Raw genomic sequence first — 17,112 nt, 5'->3', positions numbered from 1 at the left:
CTTAACTATGTATGTTTGTTAAAAACTACTACAAACTAAGGCTTAGTCCTGACCATGTCTGGAAAACTGCTCCTATGTAATATTATTGCTATATACAGTATATCCGTATAACTTTGGATTTATCTTTAGATTATTCTCAACATTATTGTGTCACTTTTTGGTTCATATCTATAAAAGATAAGCTTATAGCTTATTTAAACATCCAATGACACACTTCACCTTTTTAACAGTTCAATAATCAAAGTATTGTACTCATTATAAATGCTTTTAGCCAGATCTTTCTTCACATCATCTGTACTCTTAAGAATTCACCAAATGTGTCCATCACAGGAATTTGGCATTGTTACTGGGAATACAGTTCACTGAAAGGAAAGCCAGCCTCTGATGTCACCATCTCAGACATTGGATTCCAGACTGACTTCCGGGTTTACTTGCAGCTGAGTCAAACCTGGCTGATATTCATGAGATTTCTTTAAATACTTCTTATATATGAGCACTGTTATGTTATTTAAATTGAAGTCTCAAAACAATCATTGCAGCTTGACAAGTGATGAATGTTTTGAACACTTCAGTTTGATGGGAATGACTGACAGATTGATATTTTGTCACAGTGATCTCATTGGCTGTTATTGAGGGCATCATCATCTTAATTTTGATATTTCTGCGGAACAGAGTTCATATTGCAATCGCTCTTCTAAAGGAAGGAAGCAAGTAAGATTGTCTGTCTGTCTTTTTTCTTTCTGTCCGTCTTTCTTTTTTCTGTTCCTCTTTCTTTCTGTCCTTCCGTCTTTCTTTCTGTCCGTCTGTCTTTCTTTTTGTCCTTCCGTCTTTCTTTCTTTTTGTCCTTCCGTCTTTCCTTCTGTCCGTCTGTCTTTCTGTCTGTCTGTCTGCCTGTCAGTCTTTCCTTTTTCTGTCAGTCTTTCTTTCTTTCTGTCAGTCTTTCTGTCTGTCTGTCTGTCTTTCCATGTGTTTTTCTTTTTTCCCTCCGTCTTTCTTTCCTTCCGTACGTCTTTATTTCCGTCTGTCTGTCTGTCTGTCTTTCTTTCTTTCTGTCCGTTTTTCTTTCTGTCCGGCCATCTTTCTTTCTTTCTTTCTGTCCATCCGTCTTTCTTTGCATCTGTTTTTCTTTTTTTCCCTCCGTCTTTCTTTCCTTCCGTACGTCTTTATTTCCGTCTGTCTGTCTGTCTTTCTGTCTGTCTGTCTGTCTGTCTGTCTTTCCATCTGTTTTTCTTTCTTTCCCTCCTTCTTTCTTTCTGTCCGTACGTCTTTATTTTCTTCTGTTTTTCTGTCTGTCTCTCTTTCTGTCCATCTTTCTTTCTTTCTGTCCGTTTTCTTTCTGTCCGGCTTTCTTTCTTTCTTTCTGTCCGTCTTTCTTTCTGTCCATTTGTCTTTCTTTTTTCTGTCTGTCTTTTTTCCATCTGTGTTTCTTTCTTTTCGTTCGTCTTTCTTTCCCTTTGTCTTTGTCTTTCGTCCATCTTTCTTTTTCTCTTTCTTACCTCTGTCTTTCTTTCCTTCTGTCCGTTTGTCCGTTTGTCTTTCTTTTTTTTCCATCTGTCTTTTTTTACTTTCTTTTCTCCGTCCGTCTTTCTTTTTTCGTCATTGTCTGTCCGTCCATTGTTTTCTCTCTCTCTCTCTCTCTCTCTCTCTCACTTAAGTCAGTCTTTTTTACTGTCCGTCTTTCTTTCCTTCCGTCTGTCTTTTTTCCGTCCGTCTTTCTTTTTTCCATCTTTGTCTGTCCATCCATCTCTTTCTTTCTTTTATCTTTTTTCATCCGTTTTTCTTTCCGTCTGTGTTTCATTCCGCCATCTTTCTTTTCGTCCCTCTTTCTCGTGTACTCTCTTTCTGGCTTTCTTTCTTTCCATCTCTCTGTCTTTGTCTGTCTTTCTTGCTTTGTTCTTTCTTTCTTTATTTCTGTCCATATTTTTGCCTTTCTCTGTCTGTCTTTCTCGTTTCTTTCTTTTTTCTCTCTTTCTCTCTTTTTTAGTGTTGTTTCTTTTAAATGGTTGTCTCTTTCTTTTTCTTACTTTTTTCTTACTCTTCTCTTTTTTCTGTTTCTTTTCTAATGGAAGTTAGTGTGAATATTCAAAATACCTTTTATATATTTACTGTCTTTTTTGCTGCAGGGCGATTGGCTGCATTATGTCAACACTGTTTTATCCCATCATCACCTTCCTGCTGCTGGCTCTCTGTATAGCATACTGGGCTGTTACGGCTGTGTATCCAAACCTCAGTATATCTGAATGTTGAACTAGGTTTAAGGTTGTGCATACTGTACCTTTTTAAATAGTTGGATCAACAGCTGTTGTGTCCTTAACCACAACTTTATTTAGGTTCCTGGCATCATCCGGTGAGCCAGTATACAAAGTAATGTCAACAGTACCTGGCTGCAAGTATACCAACCTCACCTGTGACCCAGAGGTAAGCATTAACCTTAAACCTGCCATCTGGATTTCTCAAAGATACAAGAACTACTTTCAGTTGCCATTTAATGAGACATTTTGTATCTCTATCTCTTTCAAATGTTTCAGACTTTCAGCCAGTCAAACGTGACCAAGCTGTGTCCAGGCTCCCAGTGTACATTTGCATTTTACGGCGGGGAGAGTTTGTATCATCGTTACATCTTTGCATTTCAGCTCTGTAATTTGTTCATCTTCCTATGGCTGGTCAATTTTACCATCGCCCTGGGCCAGTGCACCCTGGCGGGAGCTTTTGCCTCTTATTACTGGGCCCTGAGGAAGCCAGCAGACATCCCACCTTTCCCCTTGGGTTCATCTTTTGGCAGGGCTTTGAGGTATTTTCCATTATTGGGCATGACATGATTTCTACAGTAATAGGTCAGCATGATGTGTATAACTCATGGTTTGTGAACTCTAGTGCCGAAATTAAATGCTCGCTCTGCTCAAATCCAAATATTGACTATTCCAGATATCACACTGGCTCCCTTGCATTTGGTGCTTTGATCCTATCCATTGTACAGTTCATCCGGATCATTCTGGAGTATCTCGACCACAAACTGAAAGGTATAAATCCACATTAGGATGTAGTGATAACTGCCAGTGTATGGCACAAATTTATCACCTATGGCTGGTTAACAATAAAGTTGCCTTGCTTTTTCACATTTATGCATTTGGGAGATGCTTTTATGCAAAATTATTTATAGTGCATTTAAGTTATACATTTTCATCACAATGTGTCCCCTTGGGTATCGTACCCATAACCTTTGCACTGCTAATGCAATGCTCTGCCAATTTTATGTTATTGAAATAGTATTGCAATAAAAAACTATGCAATTTTTTTGTTGTCTTAAATATTAAAATATGTCCTTGTCGCAGGTGCTCACAACGCGTTCTCGCGCTTCCTGCTGTGCTGCCTCAAATGCTGTTTCTGGTGCCTTGAGCACTTCATCAAGTTTATGAACAGGAATGCTTACATTATGGTGAGTCACAGGCACTTTTCTGAAGCACTGTTGTTGTTTTAATACGATTAAGGTCTTAACAATTTTAAGGCAGACAGTATTTGATGTTGTTTTGATTCGTACCATCAGATGGCGATCTATGGGAAGAATTTCTGCATGTCAGCACGTGACGCTTTCTTCCTCTTGATGAGGAATGTTATGAGGTATATTTGTTATGTCTGTAATGTACCAAAATTCAACTCCCTGTGAGATTTTGACAGCCCTGTAGACTGTTTCATCGGATGCATGTGCGGTTTGATTTAAAGTACTTTGTTGTTGATTATTCTTAGCAGAGTTTACCGGAAGTTACGTGTTGACCACGAAAGCCGCTTGTTTATGTTGTTACTGCTGAAACCGTCTATACTTCTGATTCGTTCATACACTTGCATAGACTGCTGCCTGATTGGTCCCAATTTGTGAAGCCTGCACCCATATAAAACAAACAGTAGTCATAATCATACAGGGATTCAGTATTTAATACAACACCTGTGCCATTGTGAAGTACAAAGCTGCAACATGCAAATGAAAAATATGTTAACAAAGGAAGTCTTGAATGTTTCTGTAGCGTTACTGTTGTTATAATAGTTTTTGCCTTGCTGTTATGTTGCTTTTCACAGGATCTTTGTTATCCTGTTTTTTTTTCTTCTAGAGTTGCTGTCCTGGACAAGGTGACTGATTTCCTGCTCTTTTTAGGCAAACTGCTGATCTCAGGGAGTGTAGGTGAGTCACATGTTTGGCCTGTGTTATATAGAATTGCCATGTGTTAAAATTAGATTAAGACTCTAGCCTGAATTTCACAGATGCAAAAAAAAACTGTGACATTTACATTTAGGCATTTAGCAGACCCTATTCAAAGCGACTTACAAAGATTTTGAAACAATTAAGCGATTTGTCATATGGAGGCAATAATACAAGAAGTGCTTAACCCGTTAATTGCCGCTGTCCCGTGAGCGTGACACCTACATTTATTTAAATATTTTCTATGTAAATGTTAATCTATCACGACAAACTATATATTGTTGGAAAGGTCTAAGAATGTAGTTTTCATATTTCAAAACCTTTTAGCAGTAATAATAATGCAGTAACTGTAATTTATTCATTTGTGACACAAGTATGCAGCAAACCTCACAGCAAATCTATTACAAATAGATGTAAACTGCTTTAAAAATATATATATTTTCACCTCCAGACACTTCCCTAAAAAACGTTGAAGTGTCTTCTTTAAAACAAAAAAATACCAAAATTAAAACCAAAATTAGGCTTCTACACCAAAAAAAGGCCAGAGTTATACTAATTTAAAGGTGTATATCACCTTTTCACCAACCCCCCACTAAAAATGGGCTGCGCCAGTTAAAGGGTTAAAACAAGTTTTTACTATTCAACAACAGTACATGAGAGAGATAGTAATTTTTTTAAGATCGAAGGAGTTGAAATGCAGGCAGTATCAATTTCACAAGTATTTTTGACTAACTGTGAACACATACTTGTATGCTAATAATGTAAATATGTGCTTGCAGGTGTTCTTGCTTTCTTTTTCTTCACCCGTAGAATACCAGTTATCCAGGAGGAGGTGCCATCATTAAATTACTATTGGGTCCCTCTACTGGTAAGTGAAAGCATTACATCATGTTGTTTGGAAAGTTATTGTATTCTCAATAATTTTAAATTCATGAACATTGTTTAAATGCAATCACTCATTTATTCGAATAAAATTTTCTCTCTTTATATTCACAGACTGTGATTTTTGGATCCTATATGATTGCACATGGATTCTTTAACGTTTATGCCATGTGTGTGGATACATTGTTTCTCTGCTTCTGTAAGTACACCAAACTTCACATGTAATATATGAAGAGTTTGGTTAAAAAAACGCAATAAATCCATTTTGACTCATTTCGGTAAAAAATAATGTGTTTTCTACACCAAGAAAGTGACAAGATGAAAACCACTATTTTCTGTTACAAACTTTCACATAGCACCTTTAGGTTATAATAACATTAAAAATGCTATAAATCTATTGAATCAATATATAAATGTGCATTTATCTTTGCCATGTTATATTTAGTCATTTAGTTGACTAGTGGTATACACTGATTAAAAAAATAAACATTAATGGCATTAATAAAAACACTTACTTTGTCATATTAAGAACACTGTCATTGCTGCTGTCATCCTTCGGACATCGTCGCTGAACCTTTTTGACAGCGATCAGCTGTAAAATGTTTTAGTCCTGCTCGATTTTCGTTTTTGAGTAAAATAATGTAAAGTTTTTCATAAGATCCCCTGGGGTCAATGTGTTAGCATGAAAGAAGCTTAATGCTGTCGTGTAAGAACAAGCAGCCGCCGACATTTTTCCTTCGCCCGAGTGCCTCTTGTATAAATTATTCAAATTTTGATGGCTTACGTTTCTTCCCCACCACAGAAAACCACCACAGGTTTATCAATGCCATCAAAGTATTATTTTGTTTTTGTTTGTTTAGTGATCACAAAGTAGATGAGAACTAGGATTCTGTGTGTATTCAAAGCGCTGCCATTGTTGTTTACAATGCATAGAATGGTGCGCTGTGATTTGTTGAGCGGATCTATTGCATTCTGCAGAGAAGGAGGAGTGGCGTTTATCGCCTTTTGGGAGAAAAGATGATACAATAACACAGCGGATATTGGATTTTGCTTGAAATTAAGAATTTACTTTTTAATACTGACCTGATACAATACTGATTTTGGTGGTAACTACATTTATTTTTTTAAAAATGGTGGGTTTTTTGTCTTTTGGAATCAAACTCTTCGTATTCACACATACTTTCCTGTATAACATCTACAATTACCAAACATGCATCTGATATTTTCAGTCTAGACAGCTTATTATGTCGGTAATATATTGTACTCACTGGTCTTTCTTTACCTTTCCTTTCTTTTTAGTGCATGATATAAATCTCTGTTTTCTCTAATAATAATAATCCTGATTTGATCTAAATTTTCTCTACACATCCTACTAACTATTCTTTCTTTTTCTGCCTTGCTGCTTTTCCTACTTTCCTCTTCCACCTTGTCTGATTTGACTGGACGTCCTTCAGGTGAAGATCTTGAAAGGAACGATGGCAGTCCGTCCAAACCTTATTACATGCCCCCAGGCCTGCACCGGATACTTAAAAAAGCTGACAATGCAGGCAAAAAATATGCAGTGTCTTGAAAATTGATCTCAGTTGGACTGTAGTACTGTAGCACGCTGCGTCTGTCCTGCAGCAGAGCAAAGCATTCTGGGATATGGAATCAGGAACCAATAGCATTTCTAGAAGTGATCTCATCTCTCTTGAACTGTGTGCTGGCTCTTGCCTACTTGCTGTACTTTTTTCATACTTCTCCCTTATCTCTCTGCTGGTATTGTCTTTCATTGCCTTATCTATTACGTCGTCTTCTAAGAGCTAAGAAACCGAATGGGTTGACATTGCTCTTGTAACCTGTTATGACCATAATGCAAAAGGTTTTTTTATTGGTACTTACTCACTTTTAAAAACATTTCTAGTTGCAGTATCTTCATCCTAATGTACTCTTTTGTATACAAAACTTAGATTTCATGCAGTACATACATTGATGTGCATGTGGATTGATTTTTAGTCCACATTAGCTTTGATATAATCTAATGGCTGTTGCCATTGTATTTGGGTAATCAGACTAGTGACTGATAGATTTTATGAATTTCCAGGTGTTTAAAAGGCAGTATTTAGTAAACGTGCCTAGATTTACAAAGAGGATTGGTACTTTCTTTTGTTTTTTGCAATCAACCTGAAACTTTTTCCAAGTACAATTTATATGAGGAACATACAAGCCATTTTTTGTAATTTTGTAATGAGTGTAGCAGCCTGCTGCTGCTGATGTGTCCGAATCTGTGAGGTTTGGTACAAGTTAAATGTCTTTAAATGAGAAACGTTTTGTAAAGAAAAAAAAATACAAGTGTGGTTTTTGCATTAAAATAAACCTGAACTAAATACTAAGAATGCATTATTTAAATTTTTATTTGCAGTCAACAAGCATTTTCAGTATTGTTTTATTACATATTCTGTATGTACTGTAAGGCAAATATGAAAATATAAATGATGTTCTTTTCTAACAAAACATCTTCTGATTGGCCAAACTCGCAACATTGATAGCTTTAGCATTAACGTTTCTTGTGCTCCTGTTCTCAGTGAGTGATTTGGAGAAGAATGATGGGTCAGTGGCTCGCCCCTATTACATGAGCAGCAGCTTGCGAGCCATTCTCAACAAGAAGAACCGCAAGAGACCAGAGGAGAAACCGAGAGGTGGAAAGAGAAACCAAAAAAGGCACTCTTAAAGCTGGTAATTGGAAAGTATTCATAGCCTAAATGTGCAAATATAATGCCGTTGATCAGTATTTCATGTTTAAGGGCCAATCTCATGCTGAATTTATACGGGTGTGTCACACAACCTATGGCCACACTTATAAAAATAAACAGAAAGCTTCACAGATTTTCACAAAAATCCAGACATTCACAAAGTTTTTTATTATATCATTTTATATGTGCATTTTTATTATGTCTTGTATAATTTTTTGTTTTCTTTTACCAATAAGAGTGTCATACCATCAGCTACATTTTTACACATTGTTCAAATCTATTCCACAGATTTTTACTAATACATTAAAGGTGCTTTGTGTAGAATTTAGCGGCATCTAGTGGTGAGATTGCGAATTGCAATCAACAGCTCAGTCCAATGCTCGCCTCTCCCTTTTAAAAAACGCATAGAGAAGCTACAGTAGCTGCCAAGGAACAAACATGTCGTCTTGTACAACTTATAGTAACCCACGGTTTGGTTTAGGTCGGGTCAGGTCAGCTTACTTTTGGGGGCTTTTCCACTGGGTGCAGTGCGTAGTACCTGATACTTTTTTTTTTTAGTACCACCTCGGTCGGGGTTCCAAGCGACCCGAGCTGATACCAAAACGTGACGCGAAACATGATCACTGATTGGTCTGAGAGAATCGTCACTACAAGCATCATCTCTATAATGTAAAAGATTAGCTTTACCTTCATGCTAGCTTGCGCTGTCTCGAGTAAACATGTTGTCATCTGTGCTTTGCTGTAAGTTCCCAAACTCCCTTTTAGCGATGAAAAACATCCACAGGTTGAGAATCAGAAACACCATAACAGTTTTTTTAGACTTGCAGTTTGTGGTGGCACAGTCGCGTCCGCAAATATGCTTAAATGCTACTTAAATGAGGCTCAGCAGAGCGTGACGACTGACGCCACAGGTGTTTGCACAGAAAATGTCATGTGAGACAGAGGTAGTGTTAAATGCGATGTGCAAACATCTATTTGTGGCGGTCAATTTTAATTTTGTGGCAGACTGAGAAATAAATGAATGTATGAATGTACAACGACGCTCTAAATTGTATGATGTCACAGCAGTAGGTAGCACAAATATAATGACACGCCTATAATCTCTCCCACTCCGAAGTGTTACTAAACTCGCTGGAAAAGCTAACCAAGCCAAAGTGAGGTGAGCTGACCTGACCTGACCCAAACCGTGGGGTACTATGCAATGGAAAAGCGCCAATAGTGACAACGCCAGGGTTGCCAGGTCCAAGAAAAATTTCCAGCCCAATGACAACTTAAAACCCGCCCAAAAGGAATGAAAACTAGCCCAATTTTTACATTTGTCCAATCACAGTTAAAAACTGGGGATTACAACAAAGGCTCTAAAATAAACTCTAACTATTGCTTTTAATGCACTTTCTGTGCAGATGAAAATTTTCTTAATGCACTTAAGGTGCTCTATTTTCACACACTATTCTGTTCTAAACAAAAAAAATCTACTTTAGTACTTCTTAAGATTATTTTAAGAACGTCGAAGTGTACCCAACCATGCCATTTTGAGACAGTATGAACTCTGCCCTTTTAACATACTATCTATGTATTTAAACTTTTCTATTTAACTTGAAAATATCATACAAAGATGGGTTCACATGGTTTGTAAATATCCTCTCAGTATAGACGTAACTCCTAGCGTAAGGTAATTTCTTGTTTCTGACGTGATATTAAGAGCAAAACGCGCCCCCCCCACTTACTTTTTCACTGACTTCCTGACGCTGCAGCTGTCTTTGGGTTGACAGGTATTTTATGGGATTAATGCACATTAGGAAAATAAAGAACGTTTATTCTACAGATAATCTGTATTCTACAGATAAACATTTTCGTGGCCACGGCACATTATAAAACTAGCCCGAAAAACCGCAATCCGCGGCTCTGAAATTTTTCCCGCAACTGTATTTTCAAAATAGCCCAACTGTGCGGGAAAACCGCAAACCTGGCAACACTAGACAACGCGCACTGCAGTTTGTCTGGTGGGGGCTGCTGTGGAGGCATGGCGGTGCAGAATGGCGGCTTCCATGTGGGGGGACCAGCAGTGTATGTTAGATGGAAATTGCTCATTTTAAAGGTGCAGTGTGTAATTTGTAAAAAGACCTCTTGACAGAAATGCAAAATAATATATAAAACTATATTATCAGGGGTGTATAAAGACCTTTCACGATGAACCGTTATGTGTTTATTACCTTAGAATGAGACGTTTTTATCTACATGCACCGGGGGTCCCCTTGCATGGAGGTCGCCATTTTGTGCCGCCATGTTTCTGCCGAGGCCTTTGACAGACAAATTGTGGGACAAAGTTGTCTCCGACAATGACGTGATTGTCCGGTGGCGGCTGCCGTGGCTTCTCTATGTGTTTCGGGGGTGAGGGTGGGCGGTGGATTGAGCCGTTGGTTGCGGTTCGCGGCCTCACCAGTAGATGCCGCTAGAGTTTACACACTGCACCTTTAAGGTAATAAAAACAATACAGTTTATTATTGGATGACTTTATATAGCAGTGAAAGTAAAGTTATGTTTATTATCTTTCGTTTCTGTTAATAGGTCCTCCTAAAATGTACACACTGCACCTTTAATGTAAAGGAATCTGTCTAGGCTTGTACATAATAAGCCTCTCTTATAACTTTAGATTGTGTCATAGTCGCCATGTTGGTGTTATAATGCATTTTTTAAAGGCTTTCAAATATCCATTGGATGCAGATAATTTTTCTCAGTTTTTTGTCTTTTTATATGAAAATCGCTTTCTGTTCGCATCTGTTTAAGGTGACATTTCTATTTTTCTCATGTTGAGAAAATTACAGGTGATGCACTAATGCATAGTTTACTAAGTGAATTATTTCTCTGCTTGTTTAATGTTTGTTATTGTTGTGGTTGTAATTGCAGTTCGGATGAAGTGCTTTATAATGCGGCTAACAGCTCTTAAACATAACCACACGTTGATATGAGCCCTTTTTCTGCTGTGCAGAGCGTATCATTGTATTTATTTCTTCATCATTATTTTTTTTTTCAACTGTCCATTCAGCTCTAAATTTCTTATCAGATCAAGTGTTATCTACCGTTATGAGGTTACAACTTCTTATTTCTTTTAAATGTGATTTTATTGTGACTGTTGACACTTGATTTTAAAGTGCCAGTCAGGTCCAATTTCAAAGCTTCCTGATATTGTTAAGGAGTCCCCAACAACAGGTTTAAATGCATGCAAGGTCATTTTCTCAAAATATTAATTTAATATTACCCCATTTCTCAGAGATCCCCAAATGATTCGCGTGAAGCCATTCAATGGCTCAGTCTGCCTAAACCCCACCTTCGGTAGCCTGCTCTGATTGGTCAACTGACACAGTCTCCGCACAGTGCATCAGTAGTGTAACATTCATTGACCTAGTCCTAACATGACTTACTGAGAAGACATTAAGGGGCGGTTTTCCGGACAGGGATTAGACTAGTCCTAGACTTAAACACTTTTAAGAGCTCTCCAAACTGAAAACAACTTCCACTTACATATCTTAAAATACATGTGTGCCCTTTGTTTTACCTCAAAATGCACACAGGTAATGTTTTTAGTAAGGCATGTTTGTTAAAACTAGTTATATTTCCTAATTAAACTAAGGCCTAGTCTTGGATTAAGCTAATCCTGGTCCGGGAAACCGACCCTAAGAGTTTAAAAACCAACATCAATACACATCATTCATTATTAGTCCAAGTTATAAAAACGACCACAGACACAAACACTAACATTTTTACACTCATTTAAGCAAGTATATAAGCTAACCGGGCCATAGCAAAACCATAAACAGTAGTGCAACATGCGTGACTTGCTGAAAAGATATTAAGTCACGTTTTTTCTGATCCCATTTTTTTAAACCCTAGTTAGTATGTAATGTTGATATAATAGCATAAATAATACCTGTAAAATGCTAAAGCTGAAAGTGTCAGGTGATATTTTTTCTTTAGCAGAATTCGTCTTTCAAAGCCTACAGCGAACATCCGGTACAGCCCTCTACTTCCTGCTTTAATGACATCACTAGAACAGTTTTTTGACTAAACTCCGCCCACAGGAATATGTCAGTCGCCAGCTATGCTAACGGCAAGCTAAGCTGCTATCGAATCACAACACACTAAACAAGCTACACAATCAGAACTCGTTACGTATTTCTGATGGAGGGACTTCATAGAACAAGGAAGACATCAGCCCGTTTTTAGGACAGTGAAAACAGCGCTATAGAGATAAGTAAATTGTGTGAAAAATACTGCGTTTTTTACACGTGAAACATGAACACATGTTATATTGCGCACTGTAAACACAATCAAAGCTTCAAAAACACAGAAAGAACGGGACCTTTAAGAGTTTAAACACTGACATCAATACACATCATTCATCATTAGTCCAAGTTATAAAAACAACGACAGACACTAACATTTTTACACTCAACACAGTGTCAAGGGGGTCGCACACCGGACTCTCAGCGCCACGCAGTGCCAGACCATTCTAAAAGAATCGAACACATTGTTTTCTATGAGTATACGCACACTGGCGCCGACAGGTGGCGCCTGTCTGCGCCGCCCAGCTACGACTCAGGAAGTTGCTCAAATCCCTGTCGCGCCACTCACATAGTTTAACATTAAATAACATCATATTTGTCTGAAATTATTAACGATTAACATTGCCTGCTAACTTATATTTTGCATTTTGAAGTAGACGCTATCTGACGAAGCTCGCACTATTTAATGTGCACTTCCGGTTTACGATACCTCCGAGTTGTCCTAGACGCGGCGCTGAGCTGCGCGTCCGGTGTGCTGCCCCCTTTAGAGTGTCTTCCTGATATGATGTTTACGCACTAACTAGCTAAAGTGTCGGTGGGCAGGTCCGGGTTTTTGTTTCTCCCGGGCAAGACTGTAGGCGGAGATTATTATGCAAAGCGTTATGTATAATACACTTTATCTTATAATAGATAGAGACAGGCAGGAGATTCAATACATATGACGACTCGTCAGTGATTCAGAGTCGACTCCCTAATTTAGAAGCCAATAACTTTATTAATCATGCACTTTTTGCACATCGTTTACATTGATGGACAGCTACATGATACACTGCAATACAGGTAATTTTCAATTTTGGATCTGTCTGGCACTTTAAGGAAATGAAGAACGTTTGAATTTTTCCATGCATTAGTGTTAATATGACATGTGACATACAGTATTGGTAGTAAATTTAGTAAGACTAATTTTGCTTGTATATAGATAAAATTAAGTGATTCATCTGCAATTTTACATACAGTATTCCTGTTTATATCATTTTTATGCATTTTACTTTTGACTCTTTGAAATACTTTGACATTTTGAATATAAATTTCTTTTTAACCATGTGTTGTTTTTAGACAACGCTTGATTGTATTATAGTGAATACATGTGCTGGATTGTTATTTAGCCAAACTATATATTGAGTTTTGAATGTGTTTCAAATCTCAGAAAGTGTCAGGGCTTATTTTTGTCAAACTATGGTGTAACGTTCAATTCTCTTCCTAATTTACTGTATGTTAAACACATGTAGTTATTTTTGTGAACTTATAACATGCCATTTTGCAGTGCATAATAACATTTTGTGATGTAATTGGGAGTGCATGCAAGGATATATAAATAAAGCTATTTTAAAAGACAACAGTTAATCATTTATTTACACAACATTGCAAAAATAGAAAATCATAAATAAAAGAAAATAAACACTTTATAACAATTGCACATACTAATTATTAAATTACATTTATGTCCAGATAATTACTGAGCCTTATTTAATAACATCACCAAAATGATTTGTGTAAATTGTTATACATACATTCATTTATAAATATCTGTAAAAAATAGTGTGATACACGATTCTGCTTGAAAGAAAAGAATATAAAAAAGCAAATACATATTTAACTGCTTCTTTTTACATCTTTTTTGCATTACAAATAAAATGTTTTAAATGGCTAACGCACCATTTACATTTATAAAATAACAAGTTTGGAAGAATAAACAGTAATAAAAATGGAGAAGGGCTATTGAAGGTTTAGCTGCTGCTGCTGATTTGTAGTTGTGTTGATTGGTGTGACAGTAAGGGCTGATAGAGCCGAGATGATGACGTGTGAACTGGAGATAAAAAAACAAAGTCATTAATAAATGCAGATAAGTTTCCATCATATTTTGTGGTCAGTTTTAGAATTCCCTAAACGGTAGTCATCTTGATATAAAATGCATTAAAGTTTAAGTGCATTTGCTTACCGTCAGTGCAGGAGTGTAGTGCTGTAAACAAGGAGGGTGTGTCTTCAGCCCTATATGTTGTGTAATTCAGTGCGTTCTGGGAGAAATGGCTCGGCTGCAGAGCTGACAGACTACAGGATGGAGTTGCTGAATGTTGTGGAAGGATATGCTTCTTGTGCCGGGCCCGACAATTCTGAAACCAGACCTGAGCAGGTAAAATATTTAGGTTAGGGGGGGGAAATCTCAAAGAGCCCTAAAATCCCCTAAAGAAGACACAATAAAACCAATTAAGCGCCATCTAAAAATGCTAAGATATTTTAACCCATAGTTGGGTGAATGAAACCCAACAATTGTAGCAAATGTCCATATCTGACCCAATATGGACAACCCAGCATTTTCTTACAGTGCAGGAAATTTTAATATTTTTGTCTAGCAACAATTCATTTAAAGCCTTTATACTTATATTGCAACACTGTAACATTACGTAGTTAAGTTTTGGACAAGCATTTGAAACATTTTGATGACCCTTATAATAAAAGCTTTATATAAAAGTTAAATTAAAACTGCCACCATGTGTAGGTGTCACGGCCCTGTGTTGTATTACCCCAGTCTTGTTTTTTTTTTTTTTTTTTGAAGTTCTCAGTTCTGTGGACTTTTAGTTTGTATTTTAGAGTTTTCGTTTCCATGTTTGTAGTTCTGGTATTTCATTGTTTATGGTTTGTATTATGTTTGTTTCTGTTTTGTAACATCTTGTTCATGTAAATAATTTATTTAACATACGTTGCAGTATGCGTCTAACCTGAATAACGCGGCGGCTAAGCCCAGTTTGTTCGGCCAGCCTCTGAAGCGTCTGCGCGTCTGGGTTATTGTCCTGGGCAAACTGGGTCTGCATGATCTGCAAGTCAAAACATCATTTACAGTCTTGTTTAAAAGCCTCGGGAGTATCGAATGGGTTAAAACTGATCACCTCACTAAAGAATATGTGTGAACGAAGCTGAAAAGGAGGGAGTGTGATGGTTTTCTTTACCTGTAGCTGATCTGATGTGAAGCTGGTGCGCGCTCTTTTAAATGGCTTTTGGTGTATTTCATCAGGACAAAGAGTTTTCCCTGAAATGATAAAAAAAGTTTGGTACATTTTCTAATTAAGTTATTTAGATAATTCCAAAAAAATATTGCATAATGCTCAAAGAGGCGCGTGCGTAATAAGGTAAAAAGGTTATCAGCAACTATGACTATGCCATAACTGTTTTTGGCTCCTGTAAAAAATCATAGTTCTTAAAAGATTTTTATTACATCAGAATCCCTAAAAAAGTAAAGTAATAGACCGAACTATGCAAATTATGGATTTTAAATTCTGTGCCACGCGCATTTGACGCATTCAGTACTCCTCACCTTTTGCAACGGCTCCTTTGAGTTTGTCTAGTATGGTGTCGTAATGCACTCGACACAATACTTTTTGACCAACCAATGCAAACTCCTCGCCCGTGGCCAGCTGTCTCTTGCAAGTGAAGCATGAGAAACACGCCAAGTGATAAACGTTTCCTTTTGCCTTGCGCACCCAGTCCGTGGAGTAAACGTTGTCTCCACAACACGAGCAGCACGTCCGATATCTCCTGTTAATTATGTAATCTTGTTAGAATTGAGTTAAACGCAAATTTGTTGCATCTTCATGTTTTAGAAGTACCTGAAATAATCCAGTTTGCAGAAGACTTCTTTATCTCTGATGTAACAGCTCGCGTGCGTGCCCAATGTAGTTTGGCACACACTGCATGAAAGGCATTGCGCGTGCCAGAACAGGTCATTTACCTGCATTAAAGAAACACAGAATACATGTTTATGACTTAATACTTGTACAGTAGTTTCCAGGGGTTCATCGGACATTTGCAACTATCAATGGCATATTTACTGGCTTAAATTTGCCAATGAAATGTTGAAGTAAAAATAAATATACATATCACAATTTTATATATAATTATTTCAAATAATAATATTATTCTCACCTTAAGGAGAAACCTGTCCGATATGTCCTCTCTGCACCTTGCGCAAACTGCTTTGCCTTGGAGAGCATCAGATGTCATTGGTAAACCAGATGGAGAATCCCGATCAGATCGCTCATTCATAACTTGTGTTGAATTCTGTTGAAGCAAATATATGCCTATATTATATATGGTCAAACATTTAATCATAACAGACAATGAAACTTAAAAAAAAAATAATAAACAGCGCGCTTTTGAAATGCACGATCTCTTTTAACTTCTTTGAACATCATTGCTAATTAAGTTACAGTATAAAAATATTTACCCTACAAATTTCCAGTGCAACTTCTCTTCCCATACCGGAAAAATCCTTACAGTGACCCTCATCCTGTGATCTAGGCATGGTTGTGGCGAACTGTAGTGATTTCTAAACTCACACAGCCTTTAAATATGCGCGCTCCATCTCATAAACATCGTTCACTCTTTTCTTTACCATGACAACCTACATAATTGCCAAAACTACATTACTACCTTTACAAGACAGAAGAATTTCAGTCATTATTATAACACGTCCGTAGGCCTAATGGTTATCTGTGCAGTATTATGTACTTGAAATCCGCATTAGGATTTGGGAAACGGTTTACACAATGATGTCTCACCGCAAACGTATCAATTTCGTCTGCCAGTCAAAACCAGTGAAGAGTCAGAGGAAGAAGAGAATTGATTTATTTAATGGCAGCAATTAAAAGCCCACGTTTAACACAAACGCCTAACAGGAGCGAGCCAGAGGTGAAGAGGTCTCATTAAACTCTTGACACTTAATCGCCGCTATTTCGTGACGGGTCCTTTTCTTCTTTTGGTAATTTGGGGGAAATGTTGAAAACACCGATTCGTGCGAACTATACACTAAAACTATCACTTTAAGCGAAAAATCAATGGATGATTATCATTATTTATTTATTCGCTGTAGTTATTGTAATGTTAAACAATAAGTTAATTGCTGGGAATTTAAATGACCTGTCTATTTTCATTTAAATGCAGTCTTTTTATACACGACAGCTGACAGTTA

The 17,112-nt window shown here is 37.2% G+C and overlaps 2 protein-coding genes across 7 annotated transcripts in view; one reads left to right on the top strand and one right to left on the bottom strand.

Annotated features, from left to right (window-relative positions):
- slc44a5b (solute carrier family 44 member 5b) overlaps positions 1 to 13,486 on the top strand; it is a 43,205-nt gene extending 29,719 nt beyond the window's left edge. For 4 of the 6 annotated variants that reach the window (XM_073868000.1, XM_073867999.1, XM_073868001.1 and 1 more), the window contains 12 exons: positions 331 to 465; positions 615 to 711; positions 2,124 to 2,216; positions 2,331 to 2,418; positions 2,529 to 2,791; positions 2,926 to 3,020; positions 3,333 to 3,436; positions 3,545 to 3,618; positions 4,104 to 4,174; positions 4,972 to 5,060; positions 5,189 to 5,273; positions 7,639 to 13,486. In XM_073868000.1, coding sequence (XP_073724101.1) covers positions 331 to 465; positions 615 to 711; positions 2,124 to 2,216; positions 2,331 to 2,418; positions 2,529 to 2,791; positions 2,926 to 3,020; positions 3,333 to 3,436; positions 3,545 to 3,618; positions 4,104 to 4,174; positions 4,972 to 5,060; positions 5,189 to 5,273; positions 7,639 to 7,784 — 1,340 coding nt within the window. In that variant the 3' untranslated portion in view covers positions 7,785 to 13,486. Of the gene's footprint in view, positions 1 to 330; positions 466 to 614; positions 712 to 2,123; positions 2,217 to 2,330; positions 2,419 to 2,528; positions 2,792 to 2,925; positions 3,021 to 3,332; positions 3,437 to 3,544; positions 3,619 to 4,103; positions 4,175 to 4,971; positions 5,061 to 5,188; positions 5,274 to 6,528; positions 7,441 to 7,638 lie in introns of those variants that run through there. The other 2 variants (XM_073868002.1, XM_073868004.1) reach the window with 1 other exon arrangement.
- Positions 13,487 to 13,618: 132 nt separating this feature from the next.
- Positions 13,619 to 17,112, bottom strand: LOC129413655 (LIM/homeobox protein Lhx8). Its single transcript, XM_055167377.2, has 8 exons — positions 16,369 to 17,112; positions 16,068 to 16,202; positions 15,752 to 15,873; positions 15,460 to 15,680; positions 15,095 to 15,174; positions 14,867 to 14,962; positions 14,089 to 14,272; positions 13,619 to 13,956 (listed from the first exon to the last, which is right to left on the bottom strand). Exons 1-8 carry the CDS (start codon positions 16,444 to 16,446, stop codon positions 13,877 to 13,879), a joined length of 996 nt encoding a protein of 331 aa, XP_055023352.2. The 5' UTR covers positions 16,447 to 17,112; the 3' UTR covers positions 13,619 to 13,876.

The sequence above is a fragment of the Misgurnus anguillicaudatus genome, chromosome 5 (genome assembly GCF_027580225.2).
Source record: "Misgurnus anguillicaudatus chromosome 5, ASM2758022v2, whole genome shotgun sequence".
Classification (NCBI taxonomy): domain Eukaryota; kingdom Metazoa; phylum Chordata; class Actinopteri; order Cypriniformes; family Cobitidae; genus Misgurnus; species Misgurnus anguillicaudatus.
Note: the sequence above shows the minus strand (reverse complement) of the source record. Positions and strands in the feature narration are given on the sequence as shown.

Coding starts and splice junctions, on each gene's coding strand:
- LOC129413655 (XM_055167377.2), bottom strand. CDS start 16,446: ATGCCTAGATCACAGGATGAGGGTCACTGTAAGGATTTTTCCGGTATG. Junction 14,963..15,094: donor TCACATCAGATCAGCTACAG/GTAAAGAAAACC, acceptor TTTGACTTGCAG/ATCATGCAGACCCAGTTTGC. Junction 13,957..14,088: donor ACTACACTCCTGCACTGACG/GTAAGCAAATGC, acceptor TTTTATCTCCAG/TTCACACGTCATCATCTCGG.